The 23,943-nt window shown below is 38.5% G+C and overlaps 1 protein-coding gene across 2 annotated transcripts in view; it reads right to left on the bottom strand.

Moving 5' to 3' along the window:
* LOC112052722 (uncharacterized) overlaps positions 1–23,943 on the bottom strand; it is a 57,406-nt gene that overhangs the window by 2,449 nt on the left and 31,014 nt on the right. For both annotated transcript variants that reach the window (XM_052881901.1, XM_052881900.1), the window contains 6 exons: positions 15,776–15,900; positions 15,335–15,550; positions 14,960–15,106; positions 2,959–3,093; positions 1,663–1,816; positions 1,101–1,262 (listed from right to left, as the gene is read on the bottom strand). In XM_052881901.1, coding sequence (XP_052737861.1) covers positions 1,101–1,262; positions 1,663–1,816; positions 2,959–3,093; positions 14,960–15,106; positions 15,335–15,550; positions 15,776–15,900 — 939 coding nt within the window. The remainder of the gene's footprint in view (positions 1–1,100; positions 1,263–1,662; positions 1,817–2,958; positions 3,094–14,959; positions 15,107–15,334; positions 15,551–15,775; positions 15,901–23,943) is intronic.

The raw sequence follows: 23,943 nt of genomic DNA, 5'->3' as shown, positions 1-23,943 counted from the left end.
ATTCGTTGTTGTTTTCTTCACTTATTAAATTTTTCGTAGGTATCATAGGTAAGTATTTAAGTAAATGCGTCTCGACTTTGATGGTAAGATTGAAAATTTCGTCCATCTTCAAATTAGGATCACCATTCTCACTAGACGAAGACAACAATAACAATTATTGGTGAAAAATATGTAAGTTACGGTCACAAATTTACAATGAATTTCGGAAAAAAATCAAGTGTGTACTGTGTATTATACACGCCAATTATTTTTTAAATTCTCGTTTTTTAATTTTATTTTTTTCACATGAGAAATAGGCAAAGGTATTACACCGTAAAGGGTGTCCCATGTCTTCAAATCTCGCTCTATTCGCAACTCAATAAAATTAAATAAAAAAATAAACGCATTCCACAAACAAGAACGTTGCATTTCATTCCAATTTAAAGTTTTTTATTTATTTTTCAAAACAATCAGGGCCTTACTTATAATGATTCTATTTTCGAATAAAACCTCCTCCGTTTTATAGTAGACTAGTACTTGGCTAGTACTCGTAACAGACAAGAATTTTTTAGCCAATTTTTAAACAAAATTACTTTAGCCCCTAGAGGGTAATATGCTTGTTTAGCCCCGCTGTGGAGTGGTAATATAACAATGTTTTTGAGCAAGAGTAGTGAAAAAAACATTTATCTGTCAAGTAGGTAGGCACATATACCACCTAAATACATTAAAATTATGAGTTCTATTGATGACTATTGACAAATAAATTGTCTTAAAAACTTTTATTAACGCACAGGCAGAAAAACTCAATGTTAGTTTTTATAAAAGAAAGGACTTGATGGAAATTTAAAATTTAAGGCGGGCGATATGGGGCGTGAATTTTGTATGATAGGTACTTATCTGATCTGTGAAGTCAGAGTAATTGCTGAGGTTTCCCTCGTGGACAAAATCGCGGGCGCTTACTAGTAGCTCTACAAAATCATATATCTAAAGGTATAAAGGTTCAACATACCACCTCCTATAGCCCTTCGTACCTGGTAGTTATACAGGTCAATTCGAGGGTGTCAAGCCCAGTACTAGTTTTTGGTATATTCCCAATATGCCTGGTGTGAAGCAGTAGGTACCTGTGGATGCCTGTTGAGCAGCTCGGCGACCTGCTCCTCGAGGTAGGAGATGCGGTGCGTGAGGCGCGTGTTGTCGGCCCGCAGCCCTTCCTTGGCGCGCTCCGCGTCCTCGGCCGCCGCGCGCAGCGCGCCCAGCTCGCAGCGGAGAGACGCTGCCTCATTCTAGAACGCGTAAAGGATAATGCTATAATGGTGACCCTGTAATCGACCCTCTAGGCCTCCACTTGTCGGAGGCAGCCGCTGGATTCAGGGGCATTATTGTGGTACCTACTAGAAGGCTCGTCTTACAGTTGCTGGGCGTCCAACTGTATAATTAAAATGATAAACTCACACGTTAGGGTTGCAATCGGAGTTTTGAAAGTGTCAGGACCGTTAAGCTTCGACAATAGGTGGCACTTTTACTGATCTCATTTCAATGAAAGAGATACTCTGAGCGTAGCTTATAGCTTCTTCATTGCCTGATAGTGACTCATAAGTTAGGTACTCAGTGTTCGAAGCATGCGAATACTCTACTTTTAGGTGGATGTGAATCGAAGTAGATATTGCAATGGGCGCTGGTTACCTGTGTGAACGCCTGCGGTGCGGGCGCGGGCGGGGCGTGCGCGGGCGGGAGCGCACGCAGCAGCACGAGGCGCGCGGGCGAGGCGCTGCGGGCGGCGCGCCGGAACTCCTCCTGGCTGCAGCACAGCGTGGGACTGCCGTTCACTTCCAGTATCCTGCAACAAATCCGCATCATCTGCTTTCGTTTTTGCCTTGTCAGTTGTCTGCCTTCACTTTTGGCGTATACATACGCCTGTATTTGTGGTAGTGCAGGTGACGTAGGTATAGGTCGGTAAACCTTCAACTTTCAAGTAAAACTTAATATTAGGTACCTGTGACTGTTGTAACTTTTAATTTCATTGCGTCTTACGTTTGATAAAATGCTTTGCCGTTGAAATATAAGAAATGTACGTCTCATTATCATATAGATTTGCCATATTTGCCATATATTAAAAAGGTGTAAAATTTAACATACAAAAATACAGTTTGTTTTAAATCTCACACGAATATCTACGGCACTTGTAAAGACTTGTGTAAACATATTGTATTTATCTACTTAGTTATGTAGAACAAAGATTAGAAAAAAGGGTCCTATAAATGCATCGTAATATAAATGACAGTTTGAAATTATTCGAAGAAAACCATAAAAAAATATTGCAAGCTGATCAAGCTAAGCTTTTAATGCCCATGAGTGTATAACTGCACGGGCATTATTACAGGCATAGAAGGGTTGTGTTTATTGCAGAGCGCATTTTATAGAACTGGTCGACCGTCAGCCGTCCGATACTCGTTCAAATCTATCGGCTCCATAGTATTGTAATTACGCTGCCCTTTCTCGTCTAACTAATGTCCTACTGCGGCTGTATTATTTGTTGCTTCGCATTCATGTCCTATGCTGGATAAGATATGCTAAGCTTTATTTATTTCATGGATAATGTGGCATGTCAAGAGACAGTGATGGACTGCTATCTTAAATCTCGGCGCAAACAGGGAGGTTTTTTAGGTCCATTGGTATTCTTGCTTTTCATCGTGAAATACTTAAGTACGTATACCTATATGATAGTATCTTGGAAAAGGAAAAAGGTTCATTATATTTTACCTAATATATACATACTACGACTAAATGAGCAAATGTAGAAAATTTATATATATGCCGAATATTATACTCGTATCCAAGACATTTTGGTTAAGATTTGGCCGCGGTGAGCACGATGGTTTCGTGTATATGTTTATCGGCGAGTGGGTTGGCCTGCTAAGGTTCTGGAGCCAGCTCGGCCAACATTAATGGCCAAGTGCGCAAAAGTAGAAGAAGAAGTACCGGTCGCCTGTCTTCATGCCGGGGTGCTCGGTCCAGTCGACGAGCATGGCCGAGCCGCGCGCCGCCGCGCTCCACACGCTGTCGCGCGCCTCCACCGCCACCAGCGCCGCGCTGCCGCCACTCTCGCGGACCGTGCTGTGAACCACAATGTTGTTATTTAAATGCGTCTTAAAAGCCAATTTCGAATTTCGTTTATTTAGTAAGAACCTTTCCTTCTTTTGTAATATAAAGTCGCCAACTTAGATCTGTAACCACTCTCAGGGTTCCAAACGCGACATCTGAGAAAAGTCCCTAATACACTCGAGCAGTTCATTTCGTATTGCCATTTTTGAAGCAGGGCCGGGGCATTTGGATTTTTTAATGCTGCTCCACAATAGATAACTCCGTAACGACTATGAGATGACTATTCTTACATTGTTATAAAAAACGTAAACATTTCTAAAGTAGTCACACACACACACACACAACAATAAAAAATAGTAGATTCTTATACAACATTTTAAACGAGGTATTTTCAGAGCACGATAATATGACAGCATTTTTGAGCAAGGGAAGAAAAATACTTACGAGCATAATATTAAAACAAATCCTTTTTTTTTTAATTTTGATATTTCTTTAAGGACAGTATAGTGCTATAAAATACGTATTGATAAAAATACTTTAAAAGTATTCAGTAGGAAATTATACTAAAACAAAAAAACAAATAAAAAAGATTTCTAACAAATAAAAGTTAACTATATGAATATATCTAACCCCTGTCGGCTGTCTTATTAACCGACTTCTTTATTTCAAGCATTTAATAAGTTTGCACTACTTTGTATATTTATTGAAAATTAATGATTATTATGAAGTATCCAATATATTGTTAACAACTGCTTGCCCCTGATTTGTGATCTACATCAACTAGGGGTCATAGGACGACAGAGATGTATGTATTTTACTGTGATAGGACTAAAATGCGAGATTTACGCATGAAATCCAGATACTCGTAATGTTGATACATCTCTCTTTACAATCTCGATTTACATGCATATCAGGATATTTTATGTGTTTTAGGCACAATAATATTTATCATTACATTCCATCTAACCATCCAAGTGCAATAGGAGGTAATTACTCTAAGAGCCCTACCACAAAAAATATGTTTATTCTTTGTAGCAGGTTTATGAAGAATATTATAGAGGCGGTCGTGTCATACTTTATTTACGGTTATAAATAGATCTTTTGAATTTAGCAATAATAAAATCATTTTCATAATAGTCTAGGATTATTTCTAAGGGTGGGTCTGGCTCCCGATATTACGATATTAAGTATATTATTAGTATCATAGTAGAATTCCATATCATAGTGGGCACAGGTCCATTCTAGGGAATACGCCTATTTCTATATTAATATTTCAACAGGGCAACCTTTTAATTGAGGGTTTGTAGGTATATTGGCAAACTTGCTACCTCTCAATGCAACCATGGCCGTAACTCCATAGTTGCCTACCGTATTTACCTACAGTCAGAGCATCGGCTGACTATAGGTAAATACGGTAGGCAACTATGGACGGTAGTAGCTGAGTCAGAGCATCGGCTGACTGAGCTTTATAAAATGACGTAGTTATGTAGGTAGCTAGAGAGCCTAGAGAGTTAGACATGTAGGTAGGTGGTCTCTTGGCCTATGCCGATGTGTTAGGCTATGTGCAGTTACGGTGCAGTCGTGAGTCGTGACGCCCCGGGGCAGAGCACTGACCGCCGGACGTCCTGCTCCGTGTTCTATCCCGGTAATTGGTGATCCACGATGCTATGATGTGATATGTTATGTTTTGGAATAATGTGCAGGAATTTGCAGTGCATTGTACACGCACGCCCTGCCTGCGGTTCGCTGACCTTGGGGCGACCATGATTTTGTTCTAAAGTTGGATATACAGGAAAATCTCGATTATGCATACCTCAGTTAAGCCGATTCATTACTATTTCGTGACCAACCACCGACCATCGGGACCAAGTAACTTTACACAATCATGCAGAAGTGGAAACACTTCAGGCTCAAAACAGCGCTGAAATGGTTGAAATAAGAAAAACTTACACACATCTATGTGTAAGAAAGACATTCAATTATCCGGATTTTTGATTATCCGGAACTATTCTGAGCCGTGATAGCCCAATGGATATGACGTCTGCCTCCGGTCTGAGGCATACACCTCCAACTTTTTAGTTATGTGCATTTTAAGAAATGAAATATCACGTGTCTCAAGCGGTGAAGGAAAAACATCGTGAGGAAATCCGCATACCTGAGAATTTTCTTAATTCTCTACGCGTGTGAAATCTGCCAATCCGCATTGGGCCATCGTGGTGAACTATTTGGCCTAACCCTTCTCATTCTGAGAAGAGATTCGAGCTCAGCGTTGAGCCGAATATGGATTGATAATGATGATGATTCGTTCGGTTAATCTTAAGTTATTACTGTACACTGTACAGATGATAGTGTCAAGTACTCGTAGTGTATGTAGTTTAGTGTGAAAGACATGTGAAAGAAATCGGCAGAACCTACACAACATCTACTGTAGTTTCGTAATTCATCTGCCATGAAACTTCTGTAGTGGTTTTAGGATTTGAGGATTTCGTGATCGTGTGTAGGCGGAGTATCTAATATAGTAAGTAGGTATTGCAAATATAGTGATGGAATAACTTTTGTTCATTATATCGTCCCACGCGCCTGTTACCTACTCGTAGCAATTGAATCAATATTTATGTATTTGTAAACGCACATACTAACTCGTATTACGAAAATCAAGTACCCTCTAGGGATCGGACGAAGGTCTAGAGTCAGGTACCTACGCCCCATTCTCAGGGCCTCTGCACCTTATGCCTGGATCTAGGGTTGTCAATATATTAAAATACTTACTATTTTTTTTGTTTTGGAATAAGTAAATAAAAATTATGAATTAACATGGATATTTCCAGGTTCTGTAACGTGGAAGAAGTTTACTACTACTGTTAAGTTAATATTATATTAGGTACTAATATTAAATTAATGTACCTGTACCTTCACGGCTAAACCGCTGAAGTGGTGTGAGGTAGGTACTAGTATATAGATAAATTAATAGAGAAAAGCATTTCACGCGAACAAAGTCGCAGGCATTCGAGTCTATAAATTCTAAATTCAAATCTAAAGGCGCGGGGACCCTGTTTAACGCGACAGTTATTTAAAACTTATCTCAAGATATATCATACATTGCAAAGCGACTTAATAATTGAATTCCGTCCCAATATGTTACGATTTAAATAAATAAAATGTAGCAACCCTGACCGGGGCTATAAAATAACTTGCAGTGTAATAGGAATACTTAGAGCTTTAGAATTGTTTTAGTGCAAAGCTAACAGCATTGCCGCTCCGCCCGGGGCTCACAGAACGTATAACGTGTCACAATACGTGACAAATACTGAGTCATAAAGAATCTCATTAGGAAGAACTATGTAAATAGAGTCCGTTCGTGTGAAATTCCATTTTTCACATATCCCACAGGAACCATGGACCAGAACCAGGATTAGGAACCACCATATTATTTATAAATATTATACGAGTATTGATATCTACGCGTGGTTGTAAATGTCGATAAAAGAGTTGAGAACTACGATAAAGAGTGGATAAAAAGATAAATACGGATACATCGAAGCTAAGATTTGACTTTATTTTGTGGTGTTTCAATAAAAAACGTATTAATTCTTGTAGACCGTAGAATTTCGTCATAGGTCGGAAGTAAGATGGACTGTGGTGTTGCTAGCACACGTCTTATTCATATGTAATTTATCATAGACAACATATAAAATATATAACAGACTTGGCTCGTTTTTACCAACAAACCACATTTAGTAGGGTTTAAGTAGGCTACAGTAGAATTTCATTAGTTTATAGAATTTTTTTTCTTACAGCGATCGTAAAGCTCTGTAGGTAAGTTCACTGAACAGTGAACACCCCGAGACGTGTTGAGCCACCAGACCAGCTCTCCGTACATTTTAAAAAACCACAGTTTTAGATTTGTTATCAATTCTCTCGTCAAAGCTCTTTTTCATTCTAGCCATTCTTTTTATCATTCCCAAAAGGCTAAAACAAATTCTCAATTACTCTGTCATTACCAACACAAATGACATTGATTGCTACAACAGTGTAACCGCGATAATTATTTACCAGCGAGCGGTGCGGCGGGGTGCTAAGCGTGTGCTAAGTCGTGTTAAACGTTGTGTTTGTACCATGTTTGAACAAAAAGCGTAGAAACGCCAGTTCCCACGCTCCACGCGCCGCCACAGACGTGAGACCATTGAGGTGTCCGAAAACCGCACCTACCGCCTCTCAGTACGAATTTCTGCAGTCGATAGTTTTAATCGAGTATCGAAATTGTAATCTGATAAAGCGAGATCGATTTTGGTCCCTTATAATGACATTTTTTTGAAATAAATAAATACCATTCACGATGCTATTAGTTGTAACGACTACTGCAGTTATTGTAGCGCTTCAACCTAAACGATCTTGGACTTTGAGATAGCAGTCAAGTGCTAATTACCATCCATGCTAATAATTATTATAAATGCGAAAGTAAGACTGTCTGTCTGTTATCATACTACTTTTTATCGTAGGTTATTCGAAAAACAGAATTTTCACGTAAATTCGCGGGCGTCCGCTAGTTGTTGAACATAAAAATACGTCTACAGAAGTAGATAGGTACGTTTATTTTCTCTGGTGGTAAGTGATCCGGATCTTGACAAAACAAACTACGCTTGCTAAGCATAAGTGAGTTACACAATATAGCATAAACTCGTGTATATGACACGAGTAATTACGTAGTACGTATTAATTGTAGTAGGTAGTCGTGCTAGAGCATGTAAAACCACAACCCTGTGAAATCTAGCCACTGCTTGAGGCTGTGCTCGGATGACTTTACCAATGAAAGGTTGAAAAGTAATAAGTAGATAAAATATGAAATTAAGCTTTTTCATTAATTTTGCCAACATATTCAACATCTACAAATAAGAATCTACGCTTTTCCCCATTGGATATTTTCTTTATTTTCAATGAAGGCAGTGTTTATAAATAGGTATTTTTTTATTTTATATTAACCATTGTTACGCCTATATTAAATAAAATATGTAATATTTCACTACTTTTTGAGCTTAAAAGATTCACGTTTATGTTTCAGTTTCAAGAAATTATGAAAAAGTGATAATTTAAACTGTAAAGTATCTCCTTACATTGTAGCAGAATCGTCAGAGTTCTAATGTCTTTTTAAATACTACTTTCAAATTCAACTTGTCCTTAAACTACAGTAGGTAGAGACGTCTGTGGAAAAGCGTTTAATACATTATGTATTTTGTAACAAACAATGCACAAAAAGCACAACATTAAAGACGAGATCGAGTCCGAGATGGTGTGAATTCGTTATTGAATGTAAACCGGTCCAGCCGACCTGCGGAGGACGAACCCAAAGCACGTAGCTAATACTCGATATATTCTGGTGAGAGCTTTTACAATTAGGTACTGAAGGATGTAATAGTTGTATAATGTGTCGTTGCTAGATAACATCGCAATTGAGTTAGAATACTTTGAGCTGGCTTTTTGTGATAGCGTTTATCCGCGAAAGAATTTTCTTATTAAATACTTCCCGATTTCCCATCCTGAGAGAAAAAAAAGGATAGAACTCATGACCTCCCTATGTTGAGTCGGCTTCAAGTATTTTTTTCATGACAGGAATATCTTTCGAGATATCCAGACTCGTGAGTGATCTGAGGGAGATGACCTCGGTGGTCGCTGAAAGCATATATTTCATAGTAGACACTACTCCTATACTGACTCCTGCTAACAAGGAGTAGATAGTTGTCGGACTTATTACAGTAGGTATACTAAATACAGCTCAGGCTGTAAGATGACCTGGTGATCCTGATACTTGGTGAGTTTATTCTGCAATCTGACATTCTAGTACCTACCTATTCGCGAACGTTTTCACTCAAGATCGGACAAATCATTTTGCTCGTATATCTATATGAAAAAATCGGTGTTGTTGTCTTCGTAGCGTTTTGCTACATTATGACTGCCTTATGGCTCTACGACTGCACATCTATTCGAGTATGGTGGACGTGGTGAAAAACCAAGTATATAAAACAATAATGTTTAAACTGTACTATAAAACAAACGTGTATATTTCTGTACCAAATGTCTATGTAAATGTATTATTAATACATTCATTTATGGAACCTATTTGTTTAGCTACACGCAATGGAAGATACGATAAAACAAGAAGGGTGGCTGGATACGGTAACCTTAAAAGTGCATCATAGATCTCATTGTAAGCACCAACTTAGCAGGATTGATACGTTGTCGGCGCCAAATAGGGACTCAATATGTTGCGCTTGCACATTGCAACTCTGTAATATTGTGGCAATGTAAAATAATCCTTATTTGCAGTACGTGTTGATTTAAAATTCCGCATTTTGTTTTTAGTTGTTTTTTGTATGAGGTTCGTAAAGTGATCTTTGAAAGTGTTAGAATTCATCACATAAATGGAATGCCTGTGCAGCGGTGAGCTCCCTAGATGGACCTAACTAATACATTTCGATACAGAGTTTCATCTAAAAAGGAATAGTTCGGGAAAGGAATTATTCCTCAATTTGCTCTTTATGTCCATTTTATTGATCAGCATTTTTACCCGTTATGTAAAGTGTTTTGCATCACAGCTTATCTTTTTTATATGCCGAAACGTTTGTCTATAAATAATTATGCTAAATGCATTAAACCGCAATAGTTTTATGGTAAAGGGACTGAACACCGTAAATCTTTCGCAAAAATATGTATAGAGGGTGTGAAATAAGGGTGAAAATTTGTATAAAAGTCTAATAAGTGAATTAAAACAGGGATACGAATGTATAAAATATTTTACAATATACTCTCTTGCCAAAAATACCAAAATCAACATAAAAATAGAGTATCTAACCGCATACATACCGCTTTCATTAAATCTCAGCTAAAACTCATACATACTTTGCGGTTAAGGTTGGTAGCGTGGTTTATTTAATAAACTTTCTCTAAAGAAAGTGAATATTTTGACTCTATCATCTACCATGACTATGCAAGGATGCAATAACTTTCGGGTTCGAATCATTAAAATTTCATTTTCGTTAAATTTCAAATACAGGAAAAATTAGCAATAAATTGTTACTTGGGATTACTTTACCAAGTTCAATGACTTATCTAGTGTCTTTTAAATCTAGATTGATAAATCAGCAAATGCAGAGCAGAAATTCATGCATGCACCTAAATTAAATAACTTTGTAAATTAAATAAAATGCATTAAATTAATTCATGTCGAAATATAGTTCTGTGGGAGACGAGCACAATCACGCAAGTGTGTGAGCAAGTGTGCACTAGTTATTACTAATTTATTTGCCGCGCACCGATCCATCAAAGTAGTTTTTGCCTTCTTTACGCCGAGCAATCATTTTCACCCATTAGCTGCCTGCAAGAAGCGTGTGATCTTTCATTTAATATAAATCTAGGAAATGCCCGCGACTTCGTCCGCGTTGCGTTATTTTTTTCACCTCACAGCTGTTGCAGCCGTCATTGAATATTTTCACCGCTATTGAACTAAACGGTAAACAATAACTAAACTCTAAATATTAGGTATATTGCTCGAACTATGCTTACTTGAAAACTATCTACCTGAGAAAATCGCTAGCAAATCCGCTTAGCAGGTAGTATCGAAAATTACAGTGAACATAATATTATAGACACCCATAGGATAAAAGTACTATGCGTTTGTTAAGAAAATAATAAAAAATAAATAAATAAAATGTTTCCCATTTTCTCATCAAATAAAATATAAACATATAATTACAAATACACAAACATACAAAGTTATTAGTGAGTAGCTTGATCTTTAATTTATATGAAATCTCGAAGATTGAGTGAAGTGTCAGAGCGGAGCAAGATATAGTGCGACGGGATCCGCCTCATCCATCACTTCCATGGGAGAGCGGCATCTAATGGCTCGTCGACATGCATTCAATCCACGCCTATTACCCTCATGTGACGAACAGCCATGTAATATTTATAAATAGGACATAACACCACTTCAGCTTTGGTCTGATCCTGTGGGTGGCATTACTCTATCGGGAATGTTATAACTTGGGATTTTACGTTCCTAGAATTGTAATAGTTCATTTTGAACCTATATATACTAGACCATGTATACAGGTTAGGACCTCGCCATACGAAGCCACATAGACATAATAACTGGACCAAAGAAGTAGTTTGAAATTGAAAGATTTTGAAGTAGTTTGAATTTTCAATGTAAAAAGACAAACACAACCCATAATAACACGTAAAATTTTTAAACAGCATGTTGCGGTTTACAATTTTTCTACAGATCACAATCTCGCGAATCTTACGGTAGTCGGTAACATATACGTAGGTAGTATTAATCTAAGAAACTGCTGGAGCTATTGAACGATCTACTAACGCGGTACTTTTAGGAATATGTTTTCTATCCCACTTCTGTACAAAAGCTCAAACACCGTTAATTTTACATTTCCCATTTAATTTAACATTTCCCATCGACGAGACAGTCAAAGTCGCAAAGTAAAAAATGTATGTGATCTATGTTCAACCGTTACCGCATTAGCAATGGCAAGTAACAAATTAGAGCGTATGGGAACCTTAAGAATGGGTCGTCAAAAAACTGAGTCTTTGTGTTGGTAGCGGCGCCGCCGGCGAGCCTCCAGGCACACGCGCCGCCATACCGCGCTTCTTGTAACACGAAACTGTAATTGTTTTAACGGTACACCCACCACGTTCCCGAGAGAATGTTAATATTATTCACATACCTACATTTTGTAATAAAAAGTTAGCACAAAACAAACAAGGTGAGTTGAACCGATTGTATTTTCTTATAAATTTCCTTCCTTTCCTTCTTATAATTAAAACCTAGATCCTTGGCTTGCACTGTCTAATTGTTTTTAAGCGATGGTATTCGACATAATTTTCTACATATAGCCATCTGCTCAGCCTTGAAAAAATGCAATCCAGTACAGTAAACAGTAGTATGACAGTGCCTAACGAGTAAACTTGGGAAATACGAGTATGTGGCAATCGGTTATATAGCAATAAGACGGTAAATAGGCCTACCCAATATAAAACCTGTATTCCAAAGCGGTGGTAGAGTCTCTACAAATGGTCAAAAATACAATTTTTAAATTTAATTTTTGAATGATGAGAAACAACGAATAGGACTCAGTTATTAAACTACATTGCGAGAAAGCTCGTTAAAGACTTTCTTGCGAGCACCAAAGCTGTTTCAGCAAGAAAAGAGCAAGTACTTGTAAGTAATAAAGCACTGGTATCTAAATTGGCGCCTGCCGCATCTGCACTTTCTACTATTGACGGATTAACCTACATTCGGCCCAGAGATGGTTCCCAGAGATTAGCGTTTGCATAAAAGAATCAAAGAAAGCAAGGAGATCGTCCCCGCCCCCCGAACAATGGCGGCGGGTGGCGTAATCAATGTTACAATTACTAACAATTTGTACGTGTTTATCGCGCCATCTTAACGGCTTTCCGCTTTACAGATGTTAAAATACCCGTCACCATTTACACGGCCTCAATTGAGGACAGTTCATCCACCAAACTTATTCGTGTAATGTTCAGAATTTATTATAATATCTGCAGGTTCTTGGCTATAATGTGTCTTACTGCCTCATGTTATCGTAGTTATCTGGTTCGGCTACCTGCGGCGGTATAATGCGGTCCAGATTTGAATCCCAGATAAGGCCATTAATAAAGTACCATAGTTATTATGATTTTCTCTTAAGAAAAAATAGCAATTGCAGCTTAAAGTTGAAAAGTCAGTGTACTAGTGCCGGAAAGCGGCCTCGAAAATTCCCACGTCCGATTTATTCCTGGTCTTATCGGTCTTTTAACCCATACGTATGTCAGAGTCAGGGAATAGTGAGTTCACCTGCATAGGAGGACACACTGATACAATTTCGTCAGCATCATCATCATCATCAACTGATGGACGTCCACTGCTAGACATAGGCCTCTTGCACCAACACTGCGCGTTCTGGTGCGGACCAGTCATTCCAGCACCTTGGGACCCCAACGTCAATCAACTCTTTGAACTATGTGGCCCGCCAATTGTCACTTCAGCTTCGCGACTCGCTGAAATATGTCAGTGACTTTGGCTCGTCTGTGAATCTCCTCATTTCTGATTCGATCACGCAGAGGAACTCCGAGCATAACTCGCTCCATCGGTCACTGAGTGACTTTGAGCCTTCTACTCGTAATAAGGCCCATAGTTAGCGACCAAGTCTCGGGTCCGTAGGTCATCACTGGCTACACGCACTGTTTGAAGACTTTCGTCTTTTGAGTTCTTGTACAGTTTAATATCTCCTAATAGCGAAATAACATTGGCTGCTGTAAATTCAGTCTGGAGGACATTACTATACCTATTCAAATTGTAAAATTCCAATTCCATTGTTTCAACTGCCTCTAATTACGCAATTAATTTTATAACAATGTTAAAAAATACTTTTATTTACAAAATTTTGCATAACCATAAATAAGTAGTATATCTAAATAGTGTTGTAAACTTGTAAATATGTAAATAGTGCTTTATATTGTTTTATTTCCAAGCTATAAAGCGTGTGAATAAATTTACAGTTAGTACTAAGCGTATACTCGTAGTATAATTTATAGATAGATATTATTTGTATAGATTCCATCGCCATTTAAGTAGCGTCGACCTCGTTTGAGATCTCTTTGTCGGTCTCAATGGAGACATAAACCTATGTAATAACATTAATACGTTCTCATTATTATGCGTAGTGTTACAAAAATATCGAGTGAACTTTAATTGGGTAACTAGTTCATGTTATACAACTCGTTTTTAACGTTGATTGAAATATTAAGTACACAAAATCTATCATTGTGATAAGTACGGCCTCTATGGCGTATTGGTAAAGCTGTGGTTTGCAACAGAAAAGTCCTGGCTTCGATTCGATTTTGTTTAAAATTTTAAATTTGTAAATTGGCTCAGTTTAGGTGGGCATTTGCGTAACTTGATCGAATCCGTTTGACAACAGATTCATACAAATATCTTAGATTTCATTTTCCTAGGGACAGGCATAGTTTGGCTAGTTATACCTCGGTACCGGCCAAGCAATTTAATTTTGTTTCCGGTATAATAACGCGTAGAAACTACTGTGGGTAGATTAAGCCCATACTATATGTTTAGTGTATCTTTTCCAAGTACCATCGTCCAAGCCCTTTAACACTTGGACTTCATCATCACTTAACATCAAACGAGATCGCAGTCAAGGGTTTACTTATGATAATAATAACAAACAGTGTGTAGGTATAGTTCACGTAGTACATAGGTACTTGTAGCTATGTCTTTTGAAAGCCCCGAAATAGTAATTACATTAATGTAAATAGGTTTCAATTTACAATCGAGTAGGTTGTTATATCACGTTCATGTTACAGAACAATGTTAGTAAAGTCGGTACTTTAGCAACAATTGAACACTTTGCGTCATTGTAACGGCACGCTCAACATGTCCCTTTATGTCGGTTTCGTTATAATGATCCAACATTACCAATTGATTTGTTTGCCATCATACAAACAACCTTGACCTGCTAAACGGGTTCTTCGATACCTAATATGTCTCTGAAAAATTAGATGTTTTCTATTGTATTATTCTGTCTTTTCTACTAGGCAATTATAAGGATGTCTTTTCTACTAACAGTTATAAGGATTTTATCTACATTAATTAAGACGTTAATTAGTAGCTACTTACTTTAGATTTGAAAATTGTAGAGTCTGGTTTCGGAGTATCGAAGGCTCGTAGAGGATTTAAGTCGCTTCTTAAAGTTGCCATTTGGTTCATCGTTTTTACAGTAGGTATATTTAAACGATGACTAAAGAAAATACTCAAGGCATTCTGCCCGTGTGCTCTGTGCCGGCTCCTCACCTGTACAGAGTGGTGCGGTGCGCGGCGTCCGCCTGCTCGATGAGCAGCGCCAGCGCGCGAGCCTGCTCCCCCAGCGTCAGCAGCTCCAACTCCTCACGCCCCACCTGGTACTGCAGCTCTGCCTGCTCGATACGGGTGTCTATATTCCTGAATTGAGAAACATTGTTTTGATTAGATAGAGTACAAAAGGAAATTATAATTCAAATAAATATGTTTCATTCAACGTTCAATGCAATGCGGGCTCTGAGACTTCTTGAACATGTCTCATTAACGCAGCGGCTCAGAAACCCATCGGCTTCTCTGTCGTATAAAAGATATTATATTAAGTCGTTTAAATAGAAAAGCGTTTAAACATATACAAGTATAAACACTTACTCAGTGACGTGAGTCTTCTCCAAGCGCCGCTTCAGCTCCAGGATATTGGTCTTCCTGGTGTCGAGCTCGGCGCGCACGGCGGCGGCGCGCTCCTCCAGCGCCCGCCGGTCGTCCGCCGACAGCGCGCAGGCGTCGTCGCGGCCGCCGGGCGCCGGCGACGCCGCGTGCGCCGCCAGGCGCGCCGCGCTCAGAGACGCGCTCAGCTGCTTCTTTAGACTTGGGGAAGGAAAACATTGTGCCTGTTAGATAGGTATGTTAGGTTAATAGATCGATTAATAGTAATCGATCGTTGATCTTAGATGCAATAAACATCGCGATAATTTAAAATGATGTTCACGCTCCCGAGGACATCGCGAGGGATCGGGGGCTACTAATAAGGGACAGTCAAAAGAGATCAATCGAGATATTTGCGTGCTGTTTAAACGAAACCACTAAACGAACCTCTGTATGAGCGTGTCCTTGTCGCCCAGCGCAGCGCGCAGCGCGTCAAGCTCGCGGGAAGCGTCGCGCGCGCCCGCACTGCGCCGCCGCGCCGCGCCCGCCAGCGACACCTCGATACTGGCCATCTGCAACAGGGGAGCACCTTCAACGGGACAGCAGGACAGGGCCCTACCGTCCATACGGCGAACGGAGCAGTCGCTCCAGGCGCCAAATTCTAGAGAGCGCCTAAGTGATAATCCTACTCAACCGTAGACGGTCTACGGTTGAGTAGGATTATCGTACGGTACTGCGCCTGATTTTCAATTGATCACCCCCATAGAATGGTCGAGATCTTCGCTTCGCATTCTCACTTAACACTCATAATTTGGTATAGGTATCTACATAGGTATTATTAGGTGCAAACAGGAGAGGCGCCATAATTGGATCTCGCTCCATTTTAAAATTTACTTCGGGCCGGCGCTGCATAGAAGTGTTAACAACAAGGCGATACGAATGGCGTGTACACGTAAACTTGTCGCCGTTGTTGAACTTCAAAGATTTACATTAACGGAACAATAACGGAATGCGTTTTTTTTCAATTGTATTGTATTTATTTGTACCTTACTAAAATCTTGCTACTTCTCGTTAAACTTTGTATGATTGAGGGAACACGTTTGATCTTCGACTGAGTAGATAAGTATCGAGTTTCAGTTGATGCAAAATTATTGGTATTAGCTATTAGTGAGGACTTAAACATACGAACATAAAGATATTGTCACCCTAAAAAAAATTCCTAAATTCCTGAATAAAAAATCACATCTTTCTTTATTTCAGTTCAGGTATATTTCGCAGAGTTTGTCTCATTACTGGTTTAGAATTGGGAGGATCATTTCTTTTCAGCTGGCAAAATACTCAAATGGCTGGATATTTTGCTGGCTTTACCAGAAAACATCAGAGAACAAAAGAATAGTTTTCAACTCTTTGGATTAGCTCGATACTGCCGATATAGTCAATACCCCTATGCCCTCGCCACACCACATGGTCTTTCATTGTAGCTTCATATAACTTGTACCGTTGTCTACTACCAGATTTTCACAGCTTAGCTTGACAACTGTGAAGAAACAATTTCCGGGATCATCTTGATCTCGATTCGTATTGTACATTATATTTCCAGCTGTTCCACCAACTGGTTACCGCGCTTTATAGCGTTACAGAGCTAAACTATCAACAATCAACAACATTTGCAGGAAATAGCTCATAGTACTTATCTACTTATTTCTATTAATAAACCCGATAGAGCTTTCAGAAATATATACCCAAAAAGAAACATAGGGTATTTTTTGAACCAAAAAAGAAGAGGGTGAAATAGAGGTTGAAAGTTTGTATGGAAAGTCCTACATTTAAGAGTTACAGTTTTAAAAATTAATTTTCACATCACGCGGACGTAGTCCGCCAGTTACAATATAAAATTATTGTCGCAAGGGTCAACGCACATGCAATAATAATGTTCAAATGCCATTAGACTCTGTAATCACTTGCACTTACAAAGCCAGCCTATGAGTTTTCCATTTCGGTTGTTTAAAGATCGTAATGGGGATGATGACTAGGTTTGAATATATTGATTTTTATGATACATTCGGGTAAATAGGGTCAATGTTAACTAATCTATACATAAAAAGCAAAGATTGTCTGGATATTTGCAAAATAAATGAGATTATAAAATTTCAAAAACTACTAAATTTTTTTTATCGTAATTAGATGAAAATTCATACAGTTTTAGCTTCCTTACATTAAATGTGACATTTTTTAATATATGAACTATAAAGATAAACGCACAAATAACAAAGATATTAGTAATTTTGTTTGAACGCGCATACAAATCTAACGATCATTACATTGCCTATGACGTCATTTTTTCGAGCCATTTTGTATGGGGCGTTTTTCAGGGATCCGCGGCAGCGCCGCAAATCTGACCCTTTAAATCCCTGTAGCTCCGAAAGTAACGATCGCAGATACCCTGTTCCTTTTACAAAATTGCTTTACTATTAGTATACTCTTAATTTATATACAATTTAAAAAACTGTCACCATCCCTATTGCGTTATATCGTAATAAATGCGTGTTGCCAGTGATGACAATGGGAGGGAGGGGTACATAGCTCGAGGAGCATATGGTCGTGGAGACCCAGGGTGCTGAAATGGCGAATCCTGATCGGAAAGTGCTATGTTGGTCGACTCTTCACTAGATGGGCCGATGACAACAAGCAGGTTACGGAACCCGTTACAAGCGGCGGCGTTTGAAAGTCCTTACAACTTACAAGAAGCCTATTCCAGAAGTGGATGTAGCTGATAATGGTGAAGTTGGTATAAATAAACTTTTATTTATTATTCTGTAGGTTGCAGGTACATAATGACGTGCAATATTAAAATGATCTGGGAAGTGGTCGCTGGTCGTCGTTTCCTGCGCACGCTCCGCTGCGTCTGCCCGAGCTGGCAACCTTGGCTCGACGCCACCTACCACTTACACAGGTACTTCATTGTTATGTATCAGTAAACCACAGACTTGAATCATAAACACTTAAATACTAAAAAAAAACCTTAAAAGTTGATAACTTTACGACTTTTTAAGATTTCTGATGCAATTTTTTTGACGTTTCCTAACTTCGTGCGTTAATGCTGCGCAAAATAATGTTCTAAATGTCTCCGGATACGCAGGGGGGCGGCGGCAGGGCATTACTCTGCGCCATCCACCAACCCACAGTCACCTCGCGCGTGGCTCTATGGCACTATATGACCTTAGACCATTAATGGTCTAAGTATATGACACCTTATTTCGGAGACGTCATAAATATTGCATCCGACTATATCACTGTAAATAATTTCAACAAAATTCGTATTAAGATCATTTATGTGTTAATTTTTTTTAAATTATGTCTTGGGTATTTTTTAATAGATATTCTAACGAAATAAATATGGCCCGCCTGATTTACTTGTAGGTAGTAAGTACATCCAAACACCGTCTATATCTATAGCTAGGTACTCAGTAGAGCACCTTGCAGGTTAAAACCGAAATCGTACACTCGGTCCGTTGGTTCAGTGGCAGTAGAGAGCTGTCGGAGAATAAACGTGGCGATAACATCGTCGGCCGTGATTGAGCACGATAGCGCTGTTGTTGTCATCACTGATCACTGCTCACTGGCAACTATTGCCATTGCACACGCAACCTTGCCGCGCAATCACATGATGGAGCTAAAATGCAGTAACGAACAACTGAGACATTACATAGCCGTTACTGAATGTATCTTGAATAATGAACCTTCGTAAATACTGTTTTAGGAGAGGGTACGATAGGGGTACCTTGTCGTAAATACTACTAACGTCCTAAGTGCAGTTGTGCTGCGGATCCTTTCAGACAATCCCTCCGCACATCCTTCTGACCTATTTTACAGGTATGTCCATTGATGACCCCAAGGAATGGGTTAGGTGCAGTTATTTTGTGCGGGCAGAGTTGACGCCGAACATTTGCGATTGTTTCTGCGTCTTAGGGTCCTCGAGCTGGTTGGTGTGTTGTGGTTCCGGTACGCCTGTAACGGATGTTTTGCACCAAAGGTAAGACATCAGCTGACGGAGTTCGCGGTAGTGTGCGTAACTGTCAGTCAAAGGGAACTTCTTTGGGTTTTATTAATTTTCGGTAAGAGCATAACCTCCTCGCATCTCTATGCTGCTGTGATATCTATGAGGATTTCCATTACCACCGTGGAGCTACTGTGGAGGTGTAAACAAACAAAAGATGGCGAAGCAAACAACATTCTTTTGTCTAAATATTTACACTGCCACAATAAACGAGTTAATTGTTATTTAAGTGGTATATGAGTATGAACCTACGTAAGACAAATGAATCGGGATGCACTAATTAAACTGATGGTGTTTTGAAAACAAAAAGGTTATGGGCTGCTGAGCTAAAACATTCTTTTGAGTCGTATTATTATTGTTTGTAATTCTCATTATAAGGCACATGCCACTTGCACAATGAGAATGCAATTATCTCATTGCAATCGGTCCAGTCTCGTAATCCTAAAGGCCTTTCTTTGCAATTAAGTAATATATTAACTAAAAGATAAGTAAATCTCTTCACAAATTTATCTAACAGAGAAAAGATAAACGCATCCACGCTAAACTGACTGAGTAATTCGTGTGAAAACAGTAAAAACATAAACTTTAAATACTTAGTACGAAGTCGCTTAGCAAACACATTTATAGTTTTCGGTTATCGAAATACATAATAGAAATGACTGGCATTCGCGTCGAAAATATAAAAGAAAACGAAACAACAGTTTTTAACCGACTTCCAAAAAGGAGGAGGTTCTACGTTCGGCTGTATGTATGTTTTTTTTTTTTTTTTTTATGTATGTCCAGCGATAATTCCGTCATTTGTGGACCGATTTTGAAAATTCTTTTTTTGTTTTGAAGGGTTTGATTCCAAGGTGGTCCCATTTTTTTTATGTCAGGATCTGATGATGGCATCCTGGAGAAATCGAGGGGAACTTTCGAAAATCGTAGGGACAGCTAGTGCGTTTGTTAATGTTTCCATAAGGTATTTTAAACCAATACAATTTTATGAAGGTCTGGAGTAGGTCTGATGATGGAGCCGAAACACAGACGATGGAACTCGTCAACGATTTACAGCAGGTACCTTTTGTTTGGGCTTGATTTATTTGTATTGATGAGAACTTTCCACCTAGATGGGTTGTGACTGTATTAAGGGTCTGATGATGAAGACGAAGGACAGTTAAGAGAACTCCTCAACGGTTCACAGTAGCTACCTTGTGATTGGACTTGATAAATTTGTATTGATGAGAACTTTCCACCTAGATGGGTTGTGACAGTATTAGGGGTCTGGTGACGAAGATGAAGGAGAGTTAAGGGAACTCCTCGACGGTTCACAGTAGCTACCTTGTGTTTTGGCTTGATAATTTTGTATTGATGAGAACTTTCCACCTGGATAGGTTGTGACTGTATTAGGGGTCTGGTGACGAAGATGAAGGAGAGTTAAGGGAACTCCTCGACGGTTCACAGTAGCTACCTTGTGTTTGGACTTGATAAATTTTATATTGATGAGAACTTTCCAACCATATGGATTGTGACTGCATAGGGGGTCTGGTGATGAAGACGGAGGACAGTCACCTTTCACGTTTTTCTGAATATTTATATTACGTGTGGATAAAGGGGGAGTGAAATTTTGTATATGAGTAGTTAAGTAGTAGTAAGGTAGTATTTTTAAAATTGAGATTGTAGGACTTAGATACTTATCATTAGAAAATAACGTTTCAACTAATTGCTTATTAATTTTTGTTCACACTCAGTAGGTGTGCTAACACTAAAAATTAAAAAATAAAAATTTTAATAAAAAAAATTGAACCGACTTCCAACTCACAAATTAACCTAAACTAAAAAGCAAAAAATAACATCTTACCTATGTGCTACCTTCTGATCAGTTTGAAGTTTGGAAGTCGGTTGAATTTTTGTTTTATTAAAATTTTTATATATAATATTATCATCCTGACCAGAGAACAAAAACTTGTCTTGTGGACAAGACAAGACGCCAGTACCTAGACACTAAATCATGAAAGGACTCACGTCTTCAATCACAGCTTTGTTTAAAGTAATATATTACTTGTTATATATCAAACCTATTTAAATTAATCTTGTAATTTTCTCGGCAACCACACCAACGATTCTGTTCAGCGAAGCGATTCAGTGGACGTGGCTCTGTGACAAACTAACGAACTATCCACTAATTCTAGGTAATTCCACTGGTAAGTCTCGTATGTAAGTGGAATGATACCTACTCGAAAGTAATAAACGACGCTACGACTTGTGACTCGTACTAAAAGTCTATTTATGTTTAGAGTTCACAGCACAATGAGACAATCGCTGGGAAAGTTTGAAGATTAGGCGCAATAGGGCTGTAATATAAATATACAACGCCGTTTCCTTGATTGTCAAATGAGTTGCTTACTACACCGGACTTCGCCCATTACCTCAGTAGTTATTTGATCATTTAGCGCCGTAGATAAGAAGATATATCGTCGTAATAAGCTGAAGCTTTGCCTCGGAGAATACCTACGTATATCCGGTCATTAAAAATTACTTATATCATACTATAAAGCCCACCAACCCGCAATTGAATTGAAGTGGTGTATAGTGTATGCCTCTACTTGAATGACTTATAGAATATATAGAATACTATTTATTTTAATTGGTTTAATAAACTGCCTCGTTGGTCTAAGTCATTATCATTAACATTTGATAATGGTCGTTGTGTAGCAAACATTACCTATCACCCAAAGCTCGCCAATAAACATTATTTAGAGCAGTGTGGAGGGTCTAAGAGACCACTTCGTAACCAGCGGCCTTATTATGTATCTCAGTGTACCATTCAAACAGTGAGTCACTACATCGTTTTTCATCGTATTTTCGCTTTTGTGATCTAACATCGTATTTTCAACGAAATAACATAAACATCTTCATTTTACGTAAAGTGGCAATAATATACTAGCGGTATTAGGAAGTTGCAAGATTATTTCTACAAAAAACCGTTATTTACGTAATTTTGTAGAAATAATCATGATAGATGTTAGTAAAACGAAAAGGTCACTGCCAAGATCATTTCGACGAAATAACTATGTTAGATGATCATTAATTACGAAAATACGATGAAGAACGATGTTCCTAGTATTTGAATGGTACATCGAGTTACGTAATAACCCTGCGCCGTCCGGAGACTACCACCATATTTTTGATATCTGCTGCGAAACATTCATTGCTGATGAAATTTCAGGCTTATAAAAGTTTTTAACATGTTATTGAAGGGCAATGCCTTGTAAGTGGTAGGACGTGTTCCTTGCATGACCTGCTAACTTTTGCTGACAATGGTTTCACACTTAATTAATTATGCTTGTACGGTACTATTACTAAATAATAACCTGCATTAGGTACAATTTAACCGAACAACAACTAACACGCCGTGTTACACGTAGAATACATTACATGTGTAATTTTAAGTAATTACACAATGATTACGGTAATTAATTACACTTAATGATACAGTTCTGAAAAACACAATTTTCATTTCAGCGCAAGGGCGTTGACTTTAAATTAAAATTGTTTTATTCTACTCTACAATTTGCGAGATCATGAAATCACAATTTGCCTAACTAAAGCGCGAGCGGAGTTTTTTGTATGTTAATTACTTTGTTTTCGCAATTACCAACAACGAAAAAGGAATGGATTAAAAATAATCCTAAAGGTATGGTTACACTGCGGGTACAAAACTGCACGAATTATGTCAGCGCCATTATGAAAAACTTTTCTGCGATAATTCAAAGATACAAACGAAAAAAAATCTCTTCTTAACAGAGCAGGCAAAAGTAAGTCCTTTCGGCATAGTTTTGCCTGCTAGTCTGCTTCAGGAGGTATTAGATAAGGCAAACTATAGAAGTATAGTTTATAGTTTAAGTAGGTACATCATTAGAAATTACAGTTGACAGTTAACATAATTTTAACGTATTTTAACGTATTTTTGACGGCTTCCGTGGCGCAGTGGTATGCGCGGTGGATTTACAAAACGGAGGTCCTGGGTTCGATCCCCGGCTGGGCAGATTGAGATTTTCTTAATTTGTCCAGGTCTGGCTGGTGGGAGGCTTCGGCCGTGGCTAGTTACCACCCTACCGGCAAAGACGTACCGCCAAGCGATTTAGCGTTCCGGTACGATGCCGTGTAGAAACCGAAAGGGGTGTGGATTTTCATCCTCCTCCTAACAAATTAGCCCGCTTTCATCTTAGACTGCATCATCACTTACCATCAGGTGAGATTGTAGTCAAGGGCTAACTTGTAAAGAATAAAAAAAAAAAAAAAAAAAACTTAAAACCATCTCAATGGGGTGGTACTTAATTTCTAAAATGATGTAAATTTTAGCCAGAAATATAAATAACAAACTCCTAGAGTTTGTTTTTTATATTTTTGGCTAGGTGTTTTTGTACTTCAACAGTATCTGGTATAATCTCTCTCCACCGAATTGTAAAGTACGTCTTTCGTTTCTAGATGGTCTCTAGTTTTAACCGTGAATCTAGACTATATAACTAGCATGTTACTTGATACGGATAAGATAAACGCGCGTAAAAGTTCCACT

Source organism: Bicyclus anynana, chromosome 5, assembly GCF_947172395.1.
Source record: "Bicyclus anynana chromosome 5, ilBicAnyn1.1, whole genome shotgun sequence".
NCBI classification, from domain to species: domain Eukaryota; kingdom Metazoa; phylum Arthropoda; class Insecta; order Lepidoptera; family Nymphalidae; genus Bicyclus; species Bicyclus anynana.
This window is presented reverse-complemented; position numbering and strand designations above follow the sequence as displayed.